Source organism: Bos javanicus, chromosome 19, assembly GCF_032452875.1.
Source record: "Bos javanicus breed banteng chromosome 19, ARS-OSU_banteng_1.0, whole genome shotgun sequence".
Lineage (NCBI taxonomy): Eukaryota > Metazoa > Chordata > Mammalia > Artiodactyla > Bovidae > Bos > Bos javanicus.
The window spans coordinates 56947028-56970933 of NC_083886.1; the positions used below are offsets into that span (position 1 = coordinate 56947028).

Here is a 23906-nt window from a genome sequence, read left to right on the forward strand (position 1 = left end):
TGAACATCAACAGTGTCTAAACGACCTCTGTGAGGCCCTTCCACAGGTACCAGGCTGTCAGGCAGTGAGGATGGATTTATTTTTCCTTGCTTTTCTGTAAATCACAGAGTCATAGAGGGAATATAAATGGACCAGGGCTCAGCAAAATGGAGAGAAATATTGGAGTGGTCTGGAGTTTATAAGGAGATGCTACTTGAGGTTGCAGAAATTTTCAGAAACACAGGAAGCCAGGGTATGTTGAGGAAGGAGAAAAAAAAGGGAAAGCAAGTCCTGGAGGGGAAGTGTTTGTTTAAAGTCCCTGGTTGGTTTTGTTTTGTTTTTTGTTTTTTGTCTCAAGTTTTGTGGTAACAGGTACCTTCTCCTTTGGGAACACAGGGCACCTTGGGGCAGATGATGGACATTTGCTATTTCCTGACCCCAAGAGCTCACGCCACATAGATCACTCTCTGGACCAAGCAGGGTACTGTTAATAAACACAGGGCAGCTTTCCACATAAAGAGGAAGGAAGTTTCTACCGAGAACGAGAACTCTGGGTTGTACACAACAACTGGGAAACTACCAGAACGCGCCTTTGTCACCAGCAATACCCATGTCCATCAAGCCTTGAGAGCAGCCAGAGGAAATCCTATGACCTGTCCTTGGGGAGCTGCCAGACCAGAGCCGTGCTACTGACCAGGCTGTGCACAGAGCCCAGTCATCAAACAGGATTGTGCAAGGAGTCAGGATTTCTGTCTAGACCTGAAGGCTCTTAAAGAGCACAGGCGTCACCAAAGTGTCTATAGGAGAGAAGTTCAAGGCCAAGAAAGACCTAGGAGGGGTATCAAAGGGCTTGTTGAAAACGGTCCTAATTCAGATAAGGAGAAGAGGTAGAAGGAAGTGGGATGAGGAAGGTAGGTTAAACTTACAGGGACTTCCCTGGTGGTCCAGTGGCTAAGACTCCATGCTCCCAATGCAGGGGGCACCGGTTCAGCCCCTGGTCAGGAAGCTAGATCCGACATGCTGTGACTAAAGATCCCACGTGCCACAATTATGACCTGGCACAGCCAAATCAATCAATAAATATTAAAAAAAACCGTGGAGAGGCGTTGCCCTTTTCACTGGTGGCCCTACAGAAAGAACTACTCTGCTGGCTGGGTGACCAGCAGGCCTGGCCGAGGGACAGGTTTTCCTCATGGAAGCTGGTAGGACTGGTAATCTGTGGGTAAGACCTGGGGCTTTAGGCTCGGGTGAACCTCAGGCAGGTTCCTGCTCCCTCACCTGGTTGAGTGAGTTTCAGGTTCTTCATCTGGGAAATGGGAACAATAACCATACGTATCGCTTCAGGGTTGTTTTGAAGATTAAATGAGATAACGCATTCAAAACTGCTTGGATGGCGTCATTGTTCAAAATCGATTATTCTTTGTAAGTATTTAGCAAGTCATTTATTGAATGACTCACATACAGGAAACAGGCTTCCCAGGTGGCTCAGTAGTATAGAATCTGCCTGCCAATGCAGGAGAAGCAAGAGATTCAGATTCAATCCTTGAGTCTGGAAGATACCTTTGAGTAGGAATTGGCAACTCACTCCAGTATTCTTGCTTAGAAAATTCCATGGATAGAGGAGCCTGGCGGGCTACAGTCCGTGGGGTTGCAGAGTCAGACACGACTGAGCAGGAACGCACATATGGGAAACAATGCGCCCAGTCCTTCTGAGGGATTCAAAGAAATCTAAGACTGGGGTTGTGCTGGCAAACCAGCTCTGGGGTGTGGGGCAAGCCCTGGTTTGCAGCTTTTGGTGGTTTCTGTGGTTTAAATAGTTCCATCACGGCCAATTTCAAGCTACTGGCAGTTTAGCAATTGGCTGGCAAAATCCCAAATAATCTGCTCTAGAAAGCAGGCCCCCAACCCAATGGGCTTTCTCTGTACTTAGCCGATGACACACCAGTGAGAAATTAACAGTAGTGGCCGACAGATACACAGCCCAGTCCATAGACGGCCAATCTAGAGGGCCTTTGAGGGCCCTGTTTTCAGGGTACAAGCAGGGATTACTGAGATGCAGAGGGAGAAAAGGGCTCAGGGATAAAATATCCATCTTGTGTACGGTAACAGGGAGCCACTGGAGGTACGTGGGCAAGAGTATATGATGATGATGGCTGATATCAGGCAAGTTAAGCTGGGAGTGCTTTTTAGAATGGATGAGAAGAGAGAGGATTGAGAGGCAGGAAAACCAGAGGGGAAGCTAATGAAATCGCTAGATCTCTTTTCATACACAGATTGCATCTTGGACTAGGAAAGGTAACAGTACACAACGAAGCAATATAACAAACATACACTTCGTGGAACATAATAGCAATCTGAGGCTTCCAGCAGTTTACCCTGAGAACCACGGTGGTGAGTAGCATCTCTGTTTATTACTCTGTCAGGCTCAACACACAATCTTTGAAGAACCCCTGGTGAAGATAGTAGGTGTCACTTAAATGAATAAGCAATTAGCTCAGGAGTAAATGTGTCTTGTAAATGGAGTCAGGCTTCCCAGGTGGCTCGTTGGTAAAGAAGCCACCTGCCAGTGAAGGAGATGGGGGTTCAATCCAAAGTTGAGAAGATCCCCTGGAGAAGGAAATGGCAACCCACTCCAGTATTCTTACCTGGGAAACTCCATGGACAGAGGAGCCTGGTGGGCTACAATTCAGGGCGCTGCAAAGAGTCAGACATGACTGAGCATACACACACACACACACAAAGTCACGGAACTGGTCGGTGATCAAACTTTAGCGAAGAGCTGACTCACTGGAAAAGACCCTGATGCTGGGAAAGATTGAGGGCAAAAGGAGAAGGGGGCGACAGAGTATGAGATGGTTGGATGGTATCACCGATTCAATGGACATGAGTTTGAGCAAACTCCAGGAGATAGTGAAGAACAGGGAAGCCTGGTGTGCTGCAGTTCATGAGGTTGCAAGGGGTCAGAATGACTTAGCACCTGAACAGCAGCAACAGACTTTAGCAGGGAAGCACCTTGAATGTGTATGTGACACTTTTAACCTATTTGCTTAGAATCTGATCTAGCCCTCAGGGGTGATCCTCAACCCTCTTTTCTCATCTGCCCTTTGGTTTCCATGCCTGGGAGGAGATGAATGACCCATCTGACCTCAGCTCCAGTTTCAGGGGGATAGAGGGAGGGTGTAGGAAGACTGCTGCTCCCTGCTTGAGCTCGAGCTCAGTACTGGGTAACTTCCGTGGGAGGGTGGTGTACAGTGTGTGGGGCCTGGCATCCCAACAGGTGAACATGTATTCACGCTGCTTTGTCCTCTTCTCCTGGCACTAGAAGTCAACCTACCCTGTAAATAAACACACCAAACCAGCAATTCGGGTTTCCCACAGCGAGGCCCGGAGCACGGAGCCTGGGATCCCTGAGTTCTGAGCCAGGCAGCCACTGGCCTGACCTTGGGCAAGTCCCTTGCCTTCCCCAGGCTAGAGCTATGTCCAACCTGTCAGGTGAGGGGCCCTGGATTACATATCCTTCCGCCTTCTTCTAGACCTGACGCTCCAGCCAGCACTCGGTGTTGTCAAGAAACCCCGGGAGAAGGAAGAGAATTTGTTCTCAGCTTCTTCCTTTGATTTTCTAAGTAACCGCAGTTGAGCATAGAGGTGTGGAGGCTGTCGGCTCTGCCTCTTCCACATTCTGGTTTATCTGGCTAGCAGGTGACAGATGCTGGGCTTTTTGCCTGCCTGGAGTGTTTCCCCCGGAGGAGGCATAGCGGGCAGCGGATCCAAAGTGGGCTGAAACGTTAGTGGCACCTCCTTTAGCACAGATTTCATCACGTAGCATGTGCAGCCCCAGATGGGGCTGAGCTCAAAACCAAAAGAAGGACACGGAAGTGAAGGCAGAAGCGAATGTACCGAAATGAGCTTAAGGGCTCTAGTGTTTGACAGAAACAATCTGGGACTAAACTAAAGCAAAATAGAAGGAACTCTCCTGATTTCTTTAAATGAGTGCTTAAATGGGATTAATGTCCCAGGTCTCTCCTTTCTCCAGAGGCCCCGGGGAAGCAGGGCTGGAGGCAGGGTGAGGTGCCTTGTGGGACACTGAGTGCCAACTTCAAGGTCACACCCCAGGCACCTCACTCTCCCCACCCAAGCCACACTGGGCAAGTGTAAACATTGTCTTTCATTTCAATCTTAACTTGAAAAATAGATTAAGAAGCTACAAACCCAACTGGAGTCTAAACAGTTGCCCTTTGTTAGAGGCACGCAGCTGAGCAGGAAATTAACAATGAGGAATTCACACTTGGCAAGACGCAAAAATATGAAAGGCCAATGGCTGATTTCCTAGTGGGCAAGGTTATTTTCCTCAACAGAGAGCTTTCGGTTGTCGGAGGAACAGTTTGCTGGGTCCCAAAACATTTAGGATCAGGCCCCTGTGTCCGCCATCAGCCTAGCGTGCCCATCTGGAGCAGGATGTGAAATTCTCTGCTTGTGGTTTTAGCTTGAATCCACTGAAGCCAAGGGCCAAGGACTGAGAGAGAGAGATGAGGGGCTATGCATTGAGACTGGGGCCCTTGTGTGTTTGTTTTTTAATTTGGCTGCTCTAGAACTTCATTTCGGCACACAGGATCTTCCATCTTCGCTGTGGTACAGGTTCGGGGCGGGGGACGGGGGGCAGGGGTCTTTGCTTTAGTTGTTGCATGAGAACCCTTTAGTTGTGACATGTGAGATCTTAGCCCCCTGACGATGGAACCCGAGCCCCCTGCTTTGGGAGCATGGAGTCTTAGCCACTGGACCACCAGGGTAGTCCCTGGGGCCCATGTTTTGGATACTCAGGATAGCCAGAGTTCTAACTTTCCTGTCACCCAGCCCAGGCAGAAGGGTAAGGCAAACAGGCAAGAAGGAGCCTGTCATAGCTCCTTCAGGTCCCTGAGGCATGCCCCCGACACCCCGGCTCTGCTGCCTTGGGAACTCTGTGCTACCATTAGGACAGCATCTATGAGCTCTTCACCGGCAAGTTCTCTCTCCCCCTCCTGATACGGGCATCTGTGCGAATCTTTGAAATTAGTGGATGTGTCACAAAAGGTGGAAAATGCACGACGGGGCTGAAACCAGGACAGCCAAAACGAATAAAATTAAAGGCTCAAGGGGACTAGCTGACCTAGAAATTCCTCATCCCTCTGTTCTCCTCCCCGCAGGCTTCTCCTTTCTCCCTTAGACCCAAGGTGGAGAAGAAGGGCTAAGACCTGATAAAAATACACAGGCTTGTTACCTCCCTGCCTTCCTTGGATGATTAGAGGGAACCCCTGAGACCCTTAAGCGCTGGCTTCTCTCCTAGGGTTCTCCCAAGGGCTGCATCCTAGGCTTGGAAATGGTTAGAATGCCTTGAGGCTATTTATACAAAGGATGTGTGGTATTTGCATGTAATTTCCCTCTGCGACCTGCGCCTTCTCTCCCCAGACCATTTGTTCAAGTTAAAAGTATTTTTATGACTCTCTTGATGGCTCTCGCTTCTGGATTTTTCCTTTTGTCTGTGCCATCTTTTCCCTCAGGACCTCTCCTTGGCCCACATCTCTGGCAAGGGGAGTCCGGAGGCACCAAGGAAGGACCCGGGAGGAATGCAGTGACGGCTCTTTCAAGGGTTTGCTTATCTCGCCTGCACCCTGAGCACCGGGGGAGGTTCTTTCTTCCAAAACGGTAACACTGTGTGATTGCACTGTAGACCGTGGGACTCTAACCTAATTCACAGAAAAATCTCTTTGATCTGGAACTTTCTCTGAACTACTGGCATCCCTTTCTCTTCTGCCTCCTGACCCTAGTCAGCCCCTTCCCATTATCACTTCTTCTTCTTTTTTTTTTTTTTAAGTCTTAACTCTTTTTTTTTTCGGTTCTGCTGGGTCTTGGTTGCTTTGAACGTGCTTTCTCTGATTGCGGTGGGGGGGGGGGTGGCTACTCTCTAGTTGAGATGCTTGGGCTTCTCATTGCAGTGGCTTCTCTTACTGTGGAACATAGGCTCTAGGCGTATAGGTTTCAGTAGCTGTGGCATATAGGCTCAGTGGTCGTGGCTTGGGGGTGGACTTAGTTGCTCTGGGATCTGCCCAGACTAGGGATCAAACCCACGTCCCCTGCATTGGCAGGCGGATTCTTATTCACTGTACCACCAGGGAAGTCCCGATCACTTCTTTTTTTAAACTGAGTCTTGATTCACTAATGGCTTCTTTGTAATAGCCAGTAAGGACTGGAGGAAGAACAAAGTTATAGGCTTGGGGAGTGTTATCCAAGATAGGGAACAGGGCTTCCCTGGGGGCTCAGTGGTAAAAAAAAAAAAAATCTGCTTGCCAATGCAGGAGACATGGTTTCCATCCCCGATCCAGGAAGATCCCACATGCCTCAGAACATCTAAGCCCATGCGCCAGTTATTCAGCCTGTGCTCTAGAGCCAGGGAGCTGCAACCACTGAGCCCACGTGCCCTAATGAACCACGTGCCCTAAAGCCTGTGCTCCACAGCAAGAAAAGCCGGGCCTCGCCGGCTGGGTGCGCACTGCTGCAGCAGCCCGAGGCGGGCCCCTGGGGACGTGGGGGCGACTATTGTCGTGGCCGTCTCCCCCGCCTCCCTCTCCCGGGCGCTGAAGGCCCCCGCCCTCCACTAGTCGCTAAGGCGGGGGCCGGGGGAAATCCAGTTTGCGAACGACCCTCTCGGCCTCTGCTGGGTCGCTGGAAAAGCAGCCTCCATCCCTCCATCCTCAGGCCTCCTCTCTCGGCCTTCAGCCAAGCGCATCCTCCCTTGTGCCCAGCGCAGAAATGAGTGACAAGAAACCCAAGCATGGCGACCCGTCTTTATTTTATTTGGAAGAAAACCACGAGCACCCCGGGGCTCCTGCCGGGTACTCCCGACAGGAACAGGTCCCAAACCCCGTGATCACACCCAGCCCACCTGCCATGGAGGTCCCTTCCTTCTTAGGCCAAAGGAATAAACCCCAGTGTACGCCTTATTGTTAGCACATCACCAAAAAATAAAACAATAACGCCAGCTAAGCGGGACAGACAAATAGTACTTCCACACTCCCCCCAAACTCAGGGAATGGAACAGCTCCTGGCTGCTACAAGGAACCCCATAGAGCCTGGGAAGGGAGGACTGGCTACACAAAAGCACTATCAACAGCAAGGAGCAAAAGTGGAGAAATGAGAATAAATAAGGAGAAGCGGGGTGGATTTTGTAGAACTAACGGCCCCTACCTTTATAATGATCAAGCCTGGGAGATCTGTCTACTGTCTATGCAGAAATATATACACCTTGTGGAGAGAGATGTGGTGGGGAGTGGACAGCCCAGGGAAGACCCTCGGCAGGCTGAACAGGTAGCCTGACAAGCTAGGGGGAGCCAGGGAAAAAAAAAAAAAAAAAAAAAGAAAAGCCACTGCGCCTTGAGAGCCCATGCACTGCAACGAGAGAGTAGCCCCTGCTTGCCGCAACTAGAAAAAAGCCTTATGCAGCAGTGAAGACCCAGCACAGCCAAAAATAAATAAAAAAAAATAATAAAATTATATTTACATATAAAAAGAGAGGGAACAAACCCACTTCCCAAGATCAGAGGCTGAGATGGGAGAAAAACAGATCGTTGCAAAAAACAGGAACAGAGCCGCCTGACTGAGCTACATCCTGCCTGATTCTGGCCGCAGATGTGGGTAAATCCACTCAGGGATGGTGCCCCCTTTACCAATGGCCAAAGGCAGGAAGGACAAAGACTTCTTTGATAATAAGATTATAAGGCATTTTACTCTGTGATGTGCTAAAGGCTTTCTGCTTTGAGGCCATACTGATTCTTCATGACTTGTATTTTATCTTTACCCAGTAATTACAAGGTAGGCCCTGTGTGTGATGAAAAGGGTAGCTGGTAGTCATTGGTTCCCTTCCAAAGATACGTCTAAAAGCCTTCTAGTGGTGAGGGTCAAGGGTTGGAGGGAGGGCTCTGAACTCTGCCACGGAGCCCTGGTGCTTGGGAGAAGCTTCCATCTGCTGGCCTGGGCCAGGGACTTGCCTGCTCCTCAGCATCAGTCAAAAAAAAAAAAAGACAAGTATGTGTTCCTGCCATCCTGGGGACCCTGAAGACAACCAAGGCAATTGAGTGATGGTATCTTTGTCACCAGGTCTGCAACTGAGAAGAAGACAATTAAAAGTACAAAAGAGGAAACTCCCTGGCAGTCCAGTGGTTGGGAATCCACCTTCCAGTGTTGGGGGATGCTGGATTCTATCCCTCATCAGGGAACTAGGATCCCACGTGCCCACCAGTCAACTTAAGTCCCCTCTAGGCAACTGCTGAGCCCGTGCACAGCACAACTGAGACTCCAGACAGCCAAGTAAATAAATAAATGGATAAAAAAAACTAGTATAAAAGGTAATCAGGACAGAGACTTTGTGAAATGGCTTTTACAAATCTAATCAAGGGAACCCAAGGGCCCAACAGTACACTGGATGTTGTTGAAACACTGCTGACATCGTGTTCTAGCAGTTGAAGTTTTTGCTAATCAGTCTACCCTCTCACCAGACCCACACAATAAAGAAAAGGTTTAAAACACACGTCTGTAATTAAGCTCTAGAGTGGTGTCTTCTGTCTGTCCCAGTGACCCACTGTGGGTGTATGTTCTCATTCAGAGAAGCCTTCTCCACCTGTCATCCCGCCTTGACTCTCCTTGCTCCCAAAGTTTCCAAAAGGCATGATCTGAGCTTCACTGTCTTGATCTACTCTGAGTTGAGGGTCTCCTAACTTCAGGGCTACATGAGCTGCAGAAGGGACCCATAAACAGAGAATTGTGTATAGAATTCTGCTCTTTGAAAGGAGCTAAATGAGAGGGTTAGAAGTAGGAGTGGAAGTAGTGTCAGATTTTGTTTTCTTGGGCTCCAAAATCGCTGCAGATGGTGACTGCAGCCATGAAATTAAAAAGATGCTTGCTCCTTGGAAGGAAAGCTATGACTAACCCAGACAGTGTCTTAAAAAGCAGAGACATCACTTGGCAGACAAAGGTCTGTCTAGGCAAAGCTATGGTTTTTCCCGTAGTTAGGTATGGATGTGATAGTTGGGCCATAAAGAAGGCTGAGCGCAGAAGAATGGATGCTTTTGCACTGTGGTGTTGGAGAAGACTCTTGAGAGTCCCTTGGACTGCAAGGAGATCAAACCAGTCAATCCCAAAGGAAATCAACCCTGAATATTCATTGGAAGGACTGTTGCTAAAGCTGAAGCTCCAACACTTTGGCCACCTGATGCGAAGAGCCGACTCATCAGAAAAGACCCTGGTCCTGGGAAAGATAGAAGGCAAAAGGAAGAACGGGCGATAGAGAATGGGATGGTTGGATGGCATCACCAACTCAATGGACATGAGTCTGAGCAAACTCTGGGAGATAGTGGAGGACAGAGGATCCGGGTGTGCTGCAGTCCATGGGGTCGGACACGACTTAGAGACTGAGGAACAAAGTGAGACGGATGTCGGCGGTGACGTCTTCTGAGCAGGTCACCAGCACTGATCAATCTCCCTGACCCCGGGGAGTCCCTTTGAGGCTACGGCGCTGGGGTTGGGGGGAACCCACACGAAGTTCCTCGGCTGGGGCGGGAGGGCTAGGGGCACCCCTCTGCAGGGTTTCTGACCATTGGCTTTGGGATGCTGAGGGGTGGGGCTGGAGAAGGCATCCTCCCCGCCGGGAAGCCGGGTGCGCCCTTCGGATGCTGGGGATAATGGTGAGCGAACTCCTGGGCCTCGACCTGGCGCGCGCGGCGGGACGGCGGCTCCCGCGCAGTCACCTGAGCGGGGTCAGCTGGCTCCACGGGGGCGACGCGTCCCCGGCCCCTCCAGCCGGCGCTGGGCCGCGAGCCCGGAGCCGGCAGGGCGCGCCCGGCGGCCGCTCCGCCGAGTGCCGCCGCCCATTGGCTGGCACCGCGCGGCCCGCTCCCGCCCCGCCCCGCCATTGGCCGCGGCCGCCGCGGGCCCCGCGCGCTAGCCGCGGCTGACATCACGAGGCCTGAGGCGGCGGCGGCGCCCCCGGCCCAGCCCGCAGCCCCCCTCGGCACAGGCGCCGCCGCGGGGCCCGGCGGAGGATGGTGCGCGGCGCGCCCGGGGCTCCCCGCCGCCGAAGCCGCAGCGCCGAGGCAGGAGCGGGCCGCGGCGCGCAGCCGACCCCCGCACCGGACGCGGGGCGAGCGGCCGCCGCGGTGAGGCGCCCAGGGCGGCGCGGGCGCAGCGGCCATGGGGGCCCTGACCAGCCGGCAGCACGCGGGCGTGGAGGAGGTGGACATCCCGTCCAATTCCGTGTACCGCTACCCGCCCAAGTCCGGTGAGCGCGACCCGGGGCTGCGAGGAGGTCGCGATGCCCCCGCGCGGGGGGTTCCCCGGTGGCTCAGGGGACCCAGAGGCCGACGGCGCTGCAGAGCCATCTCGGAGGGTGGGAGGTGTTGGACCAGGTCTGGGAGGGGCTGCTTTAGGGCCCTTGGCGGGGGTCGCCGGGGTGGGCAGCCCCTCCGCCGGGGGCTGGGAGCGGCCTGCGCGCCATCGGGTCCTGTGACGGAGACGTGCGCTCTGGGGACTGCGGCTCCGAGGGGCGGGGTGTCCACGGCGCAGGCCGGGTCCCTTCTTCCCGCCCGATGCCCGGGCCCCCTCAGGAGCTGAGGGTGAGGTGGAACGGGTTGGCATCCGAAGCGGGCACCTGTGCTAGGTGCTGGCCCTGGTGGCCTCCGGAGAGGGAGGCACAGGTTTGAATTAGGTTCTCCTGGTTGCGGGGTTGGGGGGCGAGGGGGAAGCTGCTGGAGGATGGCGGCCGAAAATGCGTTTGCTGTTGCGGGTGCTTTTTCGAGAGGCTGTCAGAAGAAAGGAGTTTAACAGAAATGTATCAGAGTCATTCGGGTTGTCGCTTTGCCAGAGTAGTGGCAAGCCTGGCATTTGGAATGAGAATAGCCCTGGGATAGGGCACAGGTATTGACAGTGTCTAGAAGTATTATGTTTGTTTTCAGAATCATTAAAACGATAAATGTCTCCAGCCTCTGGCTTGTAGCATAAATATTGGAAGTGGAGGAGAATTTTGACAGCACAGAGAGGCTTACAAGTGGATTGAGCACCAGCCAATTCAAAACTGCTGGCCCAAGACCTAACTCCTGGCTCTTTGTTTTTCAATACTTTTCTCAAGACTTGTGGGGACCCATGGCTACCATCTTCCCTTCGCTTTGGACCTGATGAGGATTTTCATGATCTTGGAGAGATGTCAGAATTACAGCAGTAGAATAAAGACATGCTAATGAGATGAGCTGGTTTCTCAGCAGTCGATCCAGTTTGTGCCAGGTGAAGGCTGGGACCAGACAATGAACCTGCCCCCTGCCGTGTGTCTGCCAGGGCCGTGTCGCACACTGCTTTTGTGCCAAAGAATGAATCGTCGCAGACATGAATATGCTTTTGAGCTGCTTTAGTACAGTCTGAGATCAAGGGAGGCATCATTAGTGTTTTAATAAAGCTCTGGCTAATTACGACGTATGAACCCAGTGCTAAAGGAGGCATGCATTTTCCTTTTTAGTCGACAAAAATATACACAATTATTTGTGGACTTTTCTGAAATCACTTAGCTTTTATTGATTCGCATATGGAGCGTGTTTTGCTGAAGTTGGAGTTCACTGCCTCAGAAGAGTATTCATCCATCCTTCACTTATCAGAATAAGCATAGGTCGATCAAAGTCCCCAAAGGATACTGATGCAACTGTGGATCTTGGATGATGATAATAAAAGGGTAATGGACCAAAATGAAACTTTCCCTAACCATCACCCTCCATACTTACAGTCTTCAATCATCATCTCTGCTCTACCAATCTTTTTTAAAAGTTTCACCTAATGGTAACTCATTTTTAATCAGAGCTTTCGCACGAGAGAAATCTTTGTAGCAGGTGGACCAAATTTTGTATGTTGAACATAAAACACAGAAAATAGGAATCAGAACATTCATGTCCCAGTCAGCAGACCTCTGTGTACTTGAAACTTTATGTACTTGGCGTATATGTGCTAGTCTAGAGGCATCTGCTATCTTTCACGTGATCTTTATCAGTATTATTGTTTTATTTATTTGGCTGTGTCGCCTCTTTTCGGCACACAGGGATCTTTCTCTGCAGAGAACGGACTCTCTCTAAGACTCTCTAGTTGTGGCTCGAGGGTTCAGTAGTTATAGCACAGAGGCTTAGTTGTTCCATGGCATGTGGGATCTTGGTTCCCTGACCAGGGATCGAATCTTCGTCCCTTGCATTGCAAGGCAGATACAAGTCCCTCATGTGGTCTTTAAATTTACCTGACTATTGGATTATAATATTTTTTGTTTCTTTGGCCGGGCAGTGCAGCATACAGAGTCCCTACCAGAAATCGGACTGATGCCCCCTGCATTGGAAGCTTGGAGTCTTAACTGCTGGACCATCAGGGCAGTCCCTGGATTATAGTATTTGAGCCCCAAAGGAACCTTGCAGAGAATCTGGCCCCTGATCCATTCGTTTGGCGGGTAAGAAAATGGAGACTCAGAGAAGTGAGTTGGTAAAGGCCAAGGTTACCCAGCAAGTTAGTGCTCTTCTTACTAAACCGTCAGCCTCTGCCTTTCTTAAGGAATTGGATTTTGAACTCATCCTTGACGATTTGTGGAATGGAGGCTATTCTGCATCAGTATTGGTACAAAACTCAGAGGCCTGTCTCCCTGTTGAAGGATCAGACTGGGTTGATCTTGAGGTCTCCCTATCTTTGGTACCGAGAGTGAAACAAAGCAAACAGCAGAATCAGCTTTCTCCAGGTGACCAACCTGGCTGAGCTGGGACCGCCCTCTGGCTCACCAGGAAGTCTCTATAACTCCACAGCAAGCACAAGGTCATCTGTCCCTGTAATGATGGTCACAGAGCCCAGCAGAGATTGGTTTTTCTGCTTTTTGTATTTTTAAAGGAACCCCTTAATTTGGGGTTCCTTTAAAAGGTGTCTTTGTCCTTTAAAAGGTGTCTCCATATTGATAAGAAAGGCAGAGGCATGTTGACCTGGAAACATTTAAAAGATATTGAGAACAGCTGATTTCATGTTGGCACTTGGGTTTATAGCTTTTTTTTTTTTCTTCACTAGAGATAGGCGAAAATAAAATAGCCTAAAATTGTTTAGAATTAATTATTTGTTCGAGTTAGTCATATAGTCACATAGTTCAAAGTTGAAAAGAATGAAAAGGCATACAGTGAGAGTCTAGTTTGCACAGTGCTGTTCATCCACCCAGTTCCTCCCTGTATGCCGCCCTTACCTACGTAACCACTTTCTGGAATTCTTCCAGAGTTTCTTGTGTAAATACAAGTGTAACTACTTAGACTGCTCTGCACCTTGTTTTGTTTTGTTTTTTTTACTTGCAAAGATACTGGAGATCTTTTTCTATTATCTCCATATTAGGGTTTTTTTGTTGTTGTTGCTGTTATTGTTGTTCTTTTAAAAAATAAAACAACTATATAACATTCCTTGGTGTGTACACGCTATTGGGTTTTCGCAGTCTCCTGCTGGTGAACATTTGGAAGTGTCTTCCCGCCCCAGCCTTTTACTGTTACACACAATGCAGCAATGATTAACCTTATGCATATGTTCTCAGGCAGTTTTTAGCTTTGTTAATAAATACACAAATATTAATCATTTAAATAACAGGAGGTATGATGGGAATTTGTTGCTGTAGAGTGTTTCTACATTAGCATAGAAAGCTGTTTTTAACACTCTTCTGCACAGTGCTAAAAGGCACAGGGTTGTGCCTTTGTAATTTTTGAGTTGGAAGCCATTCTGTGCTTTTAAATCCTCCTCTGAGATCTTTGTTTCTTTCAAAGCCCACGATCATTTGTTCAGCAAAGGTATGGTTTTGCTGACGTGTTGTTTTTATGCGCGCAGGCCCAACTTTTGAAAGGTGTCTCCATATTGATAAGAGTCATTGGTTCTGTTTTTCTCTGTCCAGGAAGAAATAGCATACCGTAAAGACATTCATTTTAATTCAGTACCTGATAAATCAAGTTCATTTCCCTCTTACATATTTGAGCAAATTGGAAAATAGGAGTAATTCATTTTGCTCAGGTGTTAAGAGGGAAACCTCTTATTATAAAAATTTAAGATGGGGAAGGGATAGTTAGGGGGTTTGGGATGGACATGTATACACGGCTGTATTTAAAATGGATAACCAACAGGGATGTACTCTGTAGCACATGGAATTCTGCTCGATGTCACTGGGCAGCCTGGATGGAAGGGGAGTTGGGGGAGAATGGTTACGTGTATATGTGTGGCTGAGTCCCTTCGCTGTTCACCTGAAACTCTTCACAGCATTGTTAATTGGCTATACTTCAATACAAAATGTTAAAAACATAAAATTAAAAAATTAAAAATGGTGAAACTTCCCTAGTGGTCCAGTGGGTAAGAACATGCTTTGCAATGCAGGGGATTAGATCCCTGGTCGGGAAACTAAGATCCCACATGCCCCGGGGCAGCTAAACCCCCAGCCAAACACCGCAACCACTGAGCACCACAACTGGAGATCCCACGTGAGGGGACAAAGATCCTGCGTGCTGCATCTCAGGCCTGATGCAGCCAAATAAGTAAATAATTTTTTAAAAAGTAAATAAAATTCAGAATGGTAATCAGAGTCCTGGGCAGCTAACATCATCATTCTCCAAATTTTTTGTTGTATTGGAGTACGTATATGCTTGTCAAGTGGGTCTGTCCTAGGGCAAGAGCAGTTTCTAAAGTGTGGGTACTAAGTCTTTGCTGGTCATACAGTTATAAAAGTTTCTCTTAGCTTTGTTGTTGTTCAGTTGATAAGTCATGTCTGGCTCTTTTGCAACCCTGTGGACTGTAGCCCGCCAGGCTCCTCTGTCCATGGGATCTCCCAGGCAAGAATACTGGAGTGGGTTGCCATTTCCTTCTCCAGGGGTCTTCCCAACCCAGGGATTGAACCCTCATCTCCTGCATTGGCAGGTGGATTCTTTACCACTGAGCCACCAGGGAAACCTACTGCACAGTAAAGAAGTATTTGGTTTTGTCAAATTTTGACTGATGCATTAACCAAAATTAAGCAGGTCTCTTGGGACTTCCCTGGTAGTCCAAAGTTTAAGACTTAGCCTTCTCAGGAAGGGGGTGCAGGTTCAATCCATGGTCAGGGGGCTGGGATCCCACATGCCTTGAGGTCGAAAAAACCAAAACATAAAACAGAAACAATGTTGCAACAAATTCAATAAAAACTTTAAAAATAGTCCACACATAAAAAAATATTTTAAAAACATAAAAAATAAAATTAAGTAGGTTTCTAAAAATTTTAGTATGTACATTTAATACCGTAATAAGGCTAATGGCTGTTCTATTTAATGATGGAGTCATAAAGATCAAGAGTTCAAATGCTGGTATTATTTTTGAATGCTTAAAAGGTGGTAATTCTACTTTCGAAACCTCCAGTATTGTTGCTTTACTTGTACCTTACTTCATTGAGAGCAGACTGACTTCTTTCACTTTTCGATGCTGTCTTATGATTGAGGGCCTTTGATTTCCTTATATGATGGTGGTTATGTGCTTTGTTTCCTAGCAACCCTTTTCTCATTCTGTTTATTACCGTCAGTGCACATTATCGGGCACTGATGCACTGAGCTGTGTGCTAGTGTGTAGATTCTGATCCTGGGATTTTGATGCCTATGGCAAGCATCAGGACAGAAGCCCTCAAATCAGCTTTGTAGTTCATGATGAGGGTCACAGAAGGGAGGATTAACAATACAGGCTCTATGGTGGCTGTATCACCAGGGTTCTCCAGAGAAAGAGAACCCATGGGAGACGGACACATATAATTGGCTTCCATTATTGTGAGGCTGGCAAGTCTGAAAGTTGTAGGGCTGGCCGGCAAGCTGGATTCTCAGGAACTGATGTTGTATTCGTCAGTCTGAAATCTGTAGGAGAGGCTGCCAGACGAGAAGCTCAGGCAGGATTTCTGTGTTACTTTTTTTTTCCCCCCATACTTTAAACTGTTTATTTTGCATTGGGGTATAGCCACTTATAAAGAAATGGCAACCCACTCCAGTGTTCTTGCCTGGAGAATCCCAGGGACGGGGAGCCCGGTGGGCTGCCGTCTGTGGGCTCACACAGAGTCGGACACGACTGAGCAACTTAGCAGCATAGCCAGTTAACAATGTTGTGGTAGTTTCAGGTGAACAGCAAGGGGACTCAGCTGTACATTTGTATGTAAGTCTTACAGCGGAATTCTTTTTCCTCTGAGAAACCTCAGTTTTGGCTTTTAAAGCCTTCAACTGATTGGATGAAGCCCATCCACATTCAGTTCAGTTCAGTTCAGTTCAGTTCAGTCGCTCAGTCGTGTCTGACTCTTTGCGACCCCATGAATCGCAGCATGCCAGGCCTCCCTGTCCATCACCAACTCCCGGAGTTCACTCAAACTCATGTCCATCGAGTCCGTGATGCCATCCAGCCATCTCATCCTCTGTCGTCCCCTTCTCCTCCTGCCCCCAATCCCTCCCAGCATCAGGGTCTTTTCCAATGAGTCAACTCTTCGCATGAGGTGGCCAAAGTACTGGAGTTTCAGCTTCAGCATCATTCCCTCCAAAGAACACCCAGGGCTGATCTCCTTCAGAATGGACTGGTTGGATCTCCTTGCAGTCCAGGGAACTGTCAAGAGTCTTCTCCAACACCACAGTTGAAAAGCATCAATTCTTTGGAGCTCAGCTTTCTTCACAGTCCAACTCTCACATCCATACATGACCACTGGAAAAACCATAGCCTTGACTAGACGGACCTTTGTTGGCAAAGTAATGTCTCTGCTTTTGAATATGCTATCTAGGTTGGTCATAACTTTCCTATTGGCCTTTAGGGGAATGCAAATCAAAACTACAGGTAGATTACCACTTCACAGCCACTAGGATGGCAATAATTTTTAAAAACAAATAGTAAGAGCTGGTGAGAATGTGGAGAAACTGAAATCCTGGTCTGCCACTGATAGGAATGTAAAAAGGCACAGCTGCTATGGAAAACAGTTTAACAGTTCCTCAAATGCTTTGTTACTTTATAACTCAGCAGTTACAGTCCTAGGGGTGTGTGTGTATGTGTATGTGTGCCCAAGAAAAATGAAAATAAAAATATTCCATACCAAAACATGTACATGAATGTTCATAGCAGCGTTAGTCATAGTAGCTAAGAGGTGGGAATAACCCTAATGTTCAACAACTGGTGACTGGAACATCTGATAAAATGTGGTAAATCCGTGCAGCAGAGTGTTATTCGTCAATGAAAAGGAATGACATATTGATATGTGCTATAGCTTAGCTGAAACCGGAGAGACACTACATGAAGTGAAAGAAGCCAGAGGCAAAAGGCCATATACTGTATAATCCCGTTTATATGACATGTCCAGAAGAGGCAAATCCATAGAGACAGAAAGGAGATTAGTGACTGCCAGTGGCTGGGGGAGGGGGAGATGAGAAGTGATTGCTAACAGGGTTTCTTTCTGGGATTATGAAAATATTCTAAAATTAGATAATGAATAGTTGCATAACTTGTGAATATACTAAAAAACCATCTAACTGTATGTTTTAAATAGATGGCTTGTATGGTATGTGAATTATCTCTCAATAAAGCTGTTTTTAAAAGGGACCTAGGACTTCCCCAGGGCTTCCTTGGTGCCTCAGATGTGAAGAATCTGCCTGCAAGTGCAGGAGACTCAGGTTCTATCCTTGGGTCAGAAAGATCCCCTGGAGAAGGAAATGGCAACCTTCTCCTGTGTTCTTATCTGGAAAATTCCATGGACAGAGAAGCCTGGTGAGCTATAGCCCATGGGGGTCACAAAAAAAGTCGGACACGTCTTAGTGACTAAATGACAGCAAAGAGGACTTCCCTGGTGGTCCAGTGGTTAACACTCTGTCTTCCAATGCAGGGGGTGAGAGTTCAAACCCTGGTTGAGGATCCCACATGCTCTGTGATGGGGCCAAAAATTAAAAAAAAAAAAAAAAAGGACTTAGATTCAAGAGTTAGAACTATAAAACCCCTAAAAGAAGACATAGGAGAAGCTATGTATTTGTTTCAGATTGGGCAGAGTTCTTTGATACAATGCCAAAAGCTAAATCCATAAGGGAAAAAACTGATAAATTGGATTTCTTCCAAATTAAAAATGTTTTTACTTCAACCAACATTAAGGAGATGAAAAGACAAGCCACCTTCTGAATGAAAATATTTGCAAAACACATAGAAGATTTACATCCAGAATATTTTGACAACTCTTACAATTCAATATTAAGACGACAACTCAATTTAAAAATGGACAAAAGAGTTGAATAGACATTTCACCAAAGAAGATACAGGAATAGCCAATAAACACATGGAAAGATGCTCAGCATCAGTAGTTATTAGGGAAATACAATTAAAACCACAATGAGATAGCACTTCAAAACTGCTAGGAAAGCAACGGTAAAAAAGACAACATCAGGTGTTGGTGAGAATGCAGAGAAATTGGGATCCTTGTAACTTATGGATGGGAATGCAAAATGGTAATGGCCAATTTGGAAAAGAGTTTGAGAGTATCTTAAAAAGTTAAACATAAGTTTACCTTATGATCTAGCGTTGCACTCCTCTTGTTGTTCAGTGGCTCAGTCGTGTCTGACTCTTTGCGACCCCATGAACTGCAGCACACCAGGTCCCTGTCCTTCACCATCTCCTGGAGCCTGCTCAAACTCATGTCCATCGAGACAATAATGGCATCCAACCATCTCATCCTCTGTCGTCCCCTTCTCCTCCTGCCTTCAGTCTTTCCCAGCATCAAGGTCTTTTCCAATGAGTAAATCTATTCAAAAGAAATGAAGACATAGATACCCACCAAGACATGTGTTCAATTGTTCATAACAGCATTGCTCATAATGATCAAAAAACTGAAAGTAATCCAAATGTCCATCAACTGGTGAATGGATTAACAAAATAAGGTATATTCATACATTACAATACTATTCAGCAATTTAAAGAAAACAGCTATTGATATATGCTACACAATGCAGATTAACCCCGAAAGCATTGTGGTAAGTGAAAGTAGCCAGAAACAAGATGATGTACTATTGTAAGTGTCCATTTATGTGGACTAGAAACATCAAATACAAAGAAATAGAAAGCAGAGCAGGGTTTGCTTAAGGCTGGGGGTGGGAGGGGAGTTAGTTGTAAATGGACATGAGGGAGCAGTTTGTGGTGGTGATGTTTTCAACTGGATTGTGGTGATACTTGCCAAAGTCATTGAATTGTAACAGGGATGAATTTTATGCTGTGTATGTTATACCTCAATAAAAACTGTTTTTAAAAATAACAGTAAAGAGACTTCCCTGGTGGTCCAGTGGTTAAGACTCTGAGCTCCCAATGCAGGGGGCTCGGGTTCGATCCCTGGTCAGGGAACTAGATCCCACACGCAGCAAAGATGGACGATCCCGAATGCTGCATCTAATTTCCGGCACAGCCAAATACATAAATAAATATGAACAAAGGCAGTACCGAGTGTTTTATGCCAGTTGAATAAAATCAAGAGAAGAGCTTGAGGACACCCCTGGTGGTCCGTGGTTAAGAATCCGTTGGCCAGTGTGGGGGACACAGGTTTGATCCCTGGTCGGGGAAGATTCCACATGCCTCAGGACAACTAAGCCCGCACACCACAGCTACTGAGCTCGTGCTGTAGAGCCAGCGAGCTGCAACCACTGAGCCCAAGGGCAGCAGCTCCTGAAGCCCTCAAGCTCTAGAGCCCTTGCTCCGAGACAGGGGAATCCACCACGGTGAAAAGCCCCCTCGCTGCAACGAGCAAGCAGCTCCTGCTCACCACCACTAGAGGAAGCCCGCCCCGTGCCACAACTAAGGCCCAGAGCAGTCAAATAAAGAAGTAAATGCTGAAAAGAATGACATAGTGTTGAAGTCTTCTGAGCGTTCATGAGGTGAATGAAGAGTGAGAAAAGACAGTTGGCCTGGTTGGTGTTCCAGAGAAGAGCTTCAGTGCAGTGGTAGAAACTGCTGTAAAGATTGGAGGGGGTGTTGGATGTGGGGGTGGGAGCAGACAGAGGATGGAGGAATGGATGGATGGAGGAATGGGTTGGTGGATGGATGGGCTGGTGGGTGGATGGGTTGGTGGGTGGATGGGTTGGTGGGTGGATGAGTGGGTGGGTGGATGGATGGGTGAGTGGTTGGGTCTTAAGGCATTTGTTTTTGTATTTGTTTTTAAGCCAGGGAGAGAATATGTTTGTAGAGGCAAACAAAAAGCCAGTGGAGAATGAGGAATGGAAGTCTTGAGTAAGAAGGATGGTTGCTGGTGAGGTCTGGAGGAGGTAGAGTTAGTTGGGAATGAGAACCTAGGTGAAAAATAATGCTTGCGATGGGGAAAATAGGAACATCTTCTTGAGATGGGAAGAAAGTATGAATACAAATATAGGGAAGTTGAAGGTATTGAAACTTTGGTAACTGAAAAGCGTTTTTAAGGAGTGCCACAAAGTAGAAGGAAAACAGGTAGAAGGGTCAAGGCTGGGGACTTGAGAAGGTTGGAAAGGTTTGGGTCCGTTGACTGTGCCTTGCTGTATATACTGTGAAGCTACAGTTGTTAAAACCATATTGTGGGACTTCCCTGGTGGTCTAGTGGCTAAGACAACCACACTTCCAGTGCAGGGGCCCTGGGTTTGATCCCAGGTCAGGGAACTAGATCCCACATGCTGCAACTAAGGGTTCACATGGCACAGCTAAAAGCTCCTGCACAGCACAGCTGAGACCCTGGGGCGTGCCCCCCCCCCAAAAAAAAACCCTATATTATACTTGTTCAGAATAGAATAGGACCCAGATCTAGATTATATATATATATATAGCATGATAAAAATCAAATTTCAATTAGTGGAGGAACCCATGGGCCACAACTTTTGAGCCTGTGCTCACAGTTAAGGAAGCCTAGACATCTAGAGCCTGACTGAGCAACAAGAGAAGCCACTGCAATGAGAGGCCCAGGCCCCGCAAGTAGAGAAGAAGCCCCACTTGCCGCAACTGGAGAAAGCCCAGCAGCAATGAAGACCCAGCACAACCATAAATAAATAAGAAAGTAAAATAATTAGTGGGGGAAATGGAATAGTCAAGAAATTATGTTAGTGATGTTTCCGATTTGGAAAAAAAAAAAATTAAACCCTTATCTCACACAGTTCACAAGGACAAATTCCAGATGTAAAAACAATTAAAAAAAAAAAAACAAAACAGGCAAGCAACATAAACTAGAAGTAGAGAGCGTTTATCAGGAGGGAAACAGTTAATTCAATCTGGACACTCAATGGGATTACAGTATAATAATAGTTAAGAGCACACACAGGCTCTGGAATAAAAATAGCTGGATTTGGGGCATGGCACTGCCTCTTCTTAACTGTGTGACCTTGGACAAAGTCCTTAACCTCTCTGGGCATTCAATTCCTCTTTGGTAAAATAAGGAAAAAAAAATAGTTAACACCCACCTTATAGGGTTGTAAGGAATAACCTATGTAATATTTGTTAGTATAGCACTGGTATATAGAGTAAGCTTTCAAAAAGGGGTAATTATTAGATAGTCATTAAGAACAATGAGGTTGGGAATTCCCTGGTGGTTCAATGGTTAGGACCTGGCTGGGTCTGGGTTCAATCCCCTAAGGAACTAAGATTTTGTAAGCTAATTGGAGTGGGCCAGAAAAAAAAGAACAATGAAGTCAATCCATAAGTCCATAAGTACAGACATGGAAAGATGCCAGTGTTACATTAGAGAAAAAAAAGCTACATGCAGATCAATATGAGTAATATTTTAAGTAGGTTAAAAAACAAAGTAAAGCAAAACCGAAAACTTGAATGTGCTTGTATATGTATAGGAAAACCTAGAAGGCTGCAAACTGGTTTTTGTTGTTTGGGGGGAGAATCATTATCTTTTTTAAGTTAATTAATTTTGTGTTCGGCTGCTCTGGGTCTTCACGGCCGTGCACAAGCTTCCTCCGGTTGCCGCGAGCAGGGGCTACTGTTCGTGAGGGTGCGCAGGCTTCTCACTGCAGTGAGTTGCTACAGAGCACCGGTTCTAGGCACGTGGGCTCAGTAGTTGCTACGAGGTGTGTGGAACCTTCCCAGACAGGATCTAACCTGTGTCCCCTGCACGGGCAGGCAGATTCTTAACCACTGGACCGCCGGGGAAGTCCCCCCAAATTAAGAGTTTTTGTTTGTTAACATTTAGGGTATCCATTAAATACAGAGTTGAGGAAAAATGAGAAGTGTCAACTGCCCTTTATTGTGTGATGTAATAGTTCATAGTGGTTTGGTGGCAAATGTCAGAATATCTCACTGGGGCAGACATAAATTCTGGAATCCACTGGGTAACATTTACTTTCGTTATGATGTTAGGAGTATACCCCAGGAGTGTGGTTCATTGGGTAAACGATTTTAGATTGTTAATTTCGAGATATTTCTTTTTCACATGGTGACTAACAAAGAGCTGTATTCTTCTCAGCAGATAGTCGAAAAAAGAGTGTGACTAGCACCTGAAAATGTTTTTATATTGATTACATGTTGAAGTAATATTTCAGATATATTGGGTTGTTAGAATATCCAACATTGGGTTAAATAAAATATATTCAAATTAATTTTGATTATTTTTACTTAAAGATATGGCTCTTAGATAATTTAAAATTACATATGCGGCTTGCTTTTTTTTTTGATCATGCCTCAAGACATGTGAGATCTTAGTTCCCTGACCAGGGATTGAACCCTTGACTCTACAGTGGAAGACCAGAGTCAACCACTGCACCTCCAGGGAAGTCCTGTCATGGTGTATTATTACTGAACAGTGCTGATCTGGAAGAACAGTAGTAGTGTAATTTTCTTCCCTTGTAAGTAATTTTTTTTTTTAATCTGGATGCCTTTTTTTCCTCTAATACTAAAAAAAATATATATATATATATATACTGAATTGTACTAGTACTGATCATTCTGGGCCATACTTTATGGGGTTTTCCCCCTTGATGTTTTATTTTTATTGTGGTTAAAAATGCATAACATTAAACTTACCACCTTAACCATTTTCAAGTGTTAACAGTTCATTAGTGTTAAGATCTCTAGAACTTTTTCTTCTTGCAAAACTGAAACTATACCCATTAATCACTGACTCCCCCTTTTCCCTCCCACACACGCCTTGTTTTAACTACAATTTGGGGGGTGAGTGATAAGTTAGGAGTTTAGGACTAAAATGTCTGCACTACTATATGTGAAGTAGATGCCAACGAGGACCTGCTGTATAGCACAATCAGGCATACTCTTTACTCAGTATCTTGTAATAACTTGTAATGGAAAAGCATATCTATAACCGAATCACTTTGCTATACTCCTGAAACTAACACACCATTGTAAATCAACTATATTTCATAAAAACCTTTCTTAAAAGTATATAATTTTTGTGTATGATGTGGCTTCTTTTTTCCAGTTCTACTGAGATATAATTGACAACATTCTGTAAGTTTAAGGGGTACAACATGATCATTTGATCTGTGTGTATCTTGCAAAATGATTACCACAAGATACGTCTTTTTAAAAATAAGGTTTAGATTTTTTTTAATTGAATTTATTGTTGGCTGCACTGGGTCTTCATTGCTTTGCGAGGGCTTTTCTCCAGTTGCGGCGAGCTGGGGCTGCTCTCTAGGTGCACTGACTTCTCTTGTTGCAAAACATGGGCTCTGGGCACTTGAGCTCAGTAGTTGGGGCTCTTGGGCTTCGTTGTTCTTGGCATGTGGAATCTTCCCGGACCAGCGATCAAACCAACATCCTCTACATTGGCAGGTGGATTCTTAACCCTTGGACCGGGGACGTCCCAAGGTGTAGCTTCTTAAAGCCTACAAAGAATTCCAGTTATGATTTGGTTAATAAATTACAGCCAACTATGGGACTTCCCTGGAGGTCCAGTG

General features: G+C 46.6%; 1 protein-coding gene across 2 annotated transcripts in view; it reads left to right on the forward strand.

Moving 5' to 3' along the window:
• The first annotated feature begins 9984 nt into the window (after window positions 1-9984).
• RNF157 (ring finger protein 157) overlaps window positions 9985-23906 on the forward strand; it is a 74971-nt gene continuing 61049 nt past the window's right edge. Inside the window, exon 1 of one of the 2 annotated variants that reach the window (XM_061392783.1) lies at window positions 9985-10282. In XM_061392783.1, coding sequence (XP_061248767.1) covers window positions 10195-10282 — 88 coding nt within the window. In that variant the 5' untranslated portion in view covers window positions 9985-10194. The remainder of the gene's footprint in view (window positions 10283-23906) is intronic. The other variant, XM_061392782.1, reaches the window with a different exon arrangement.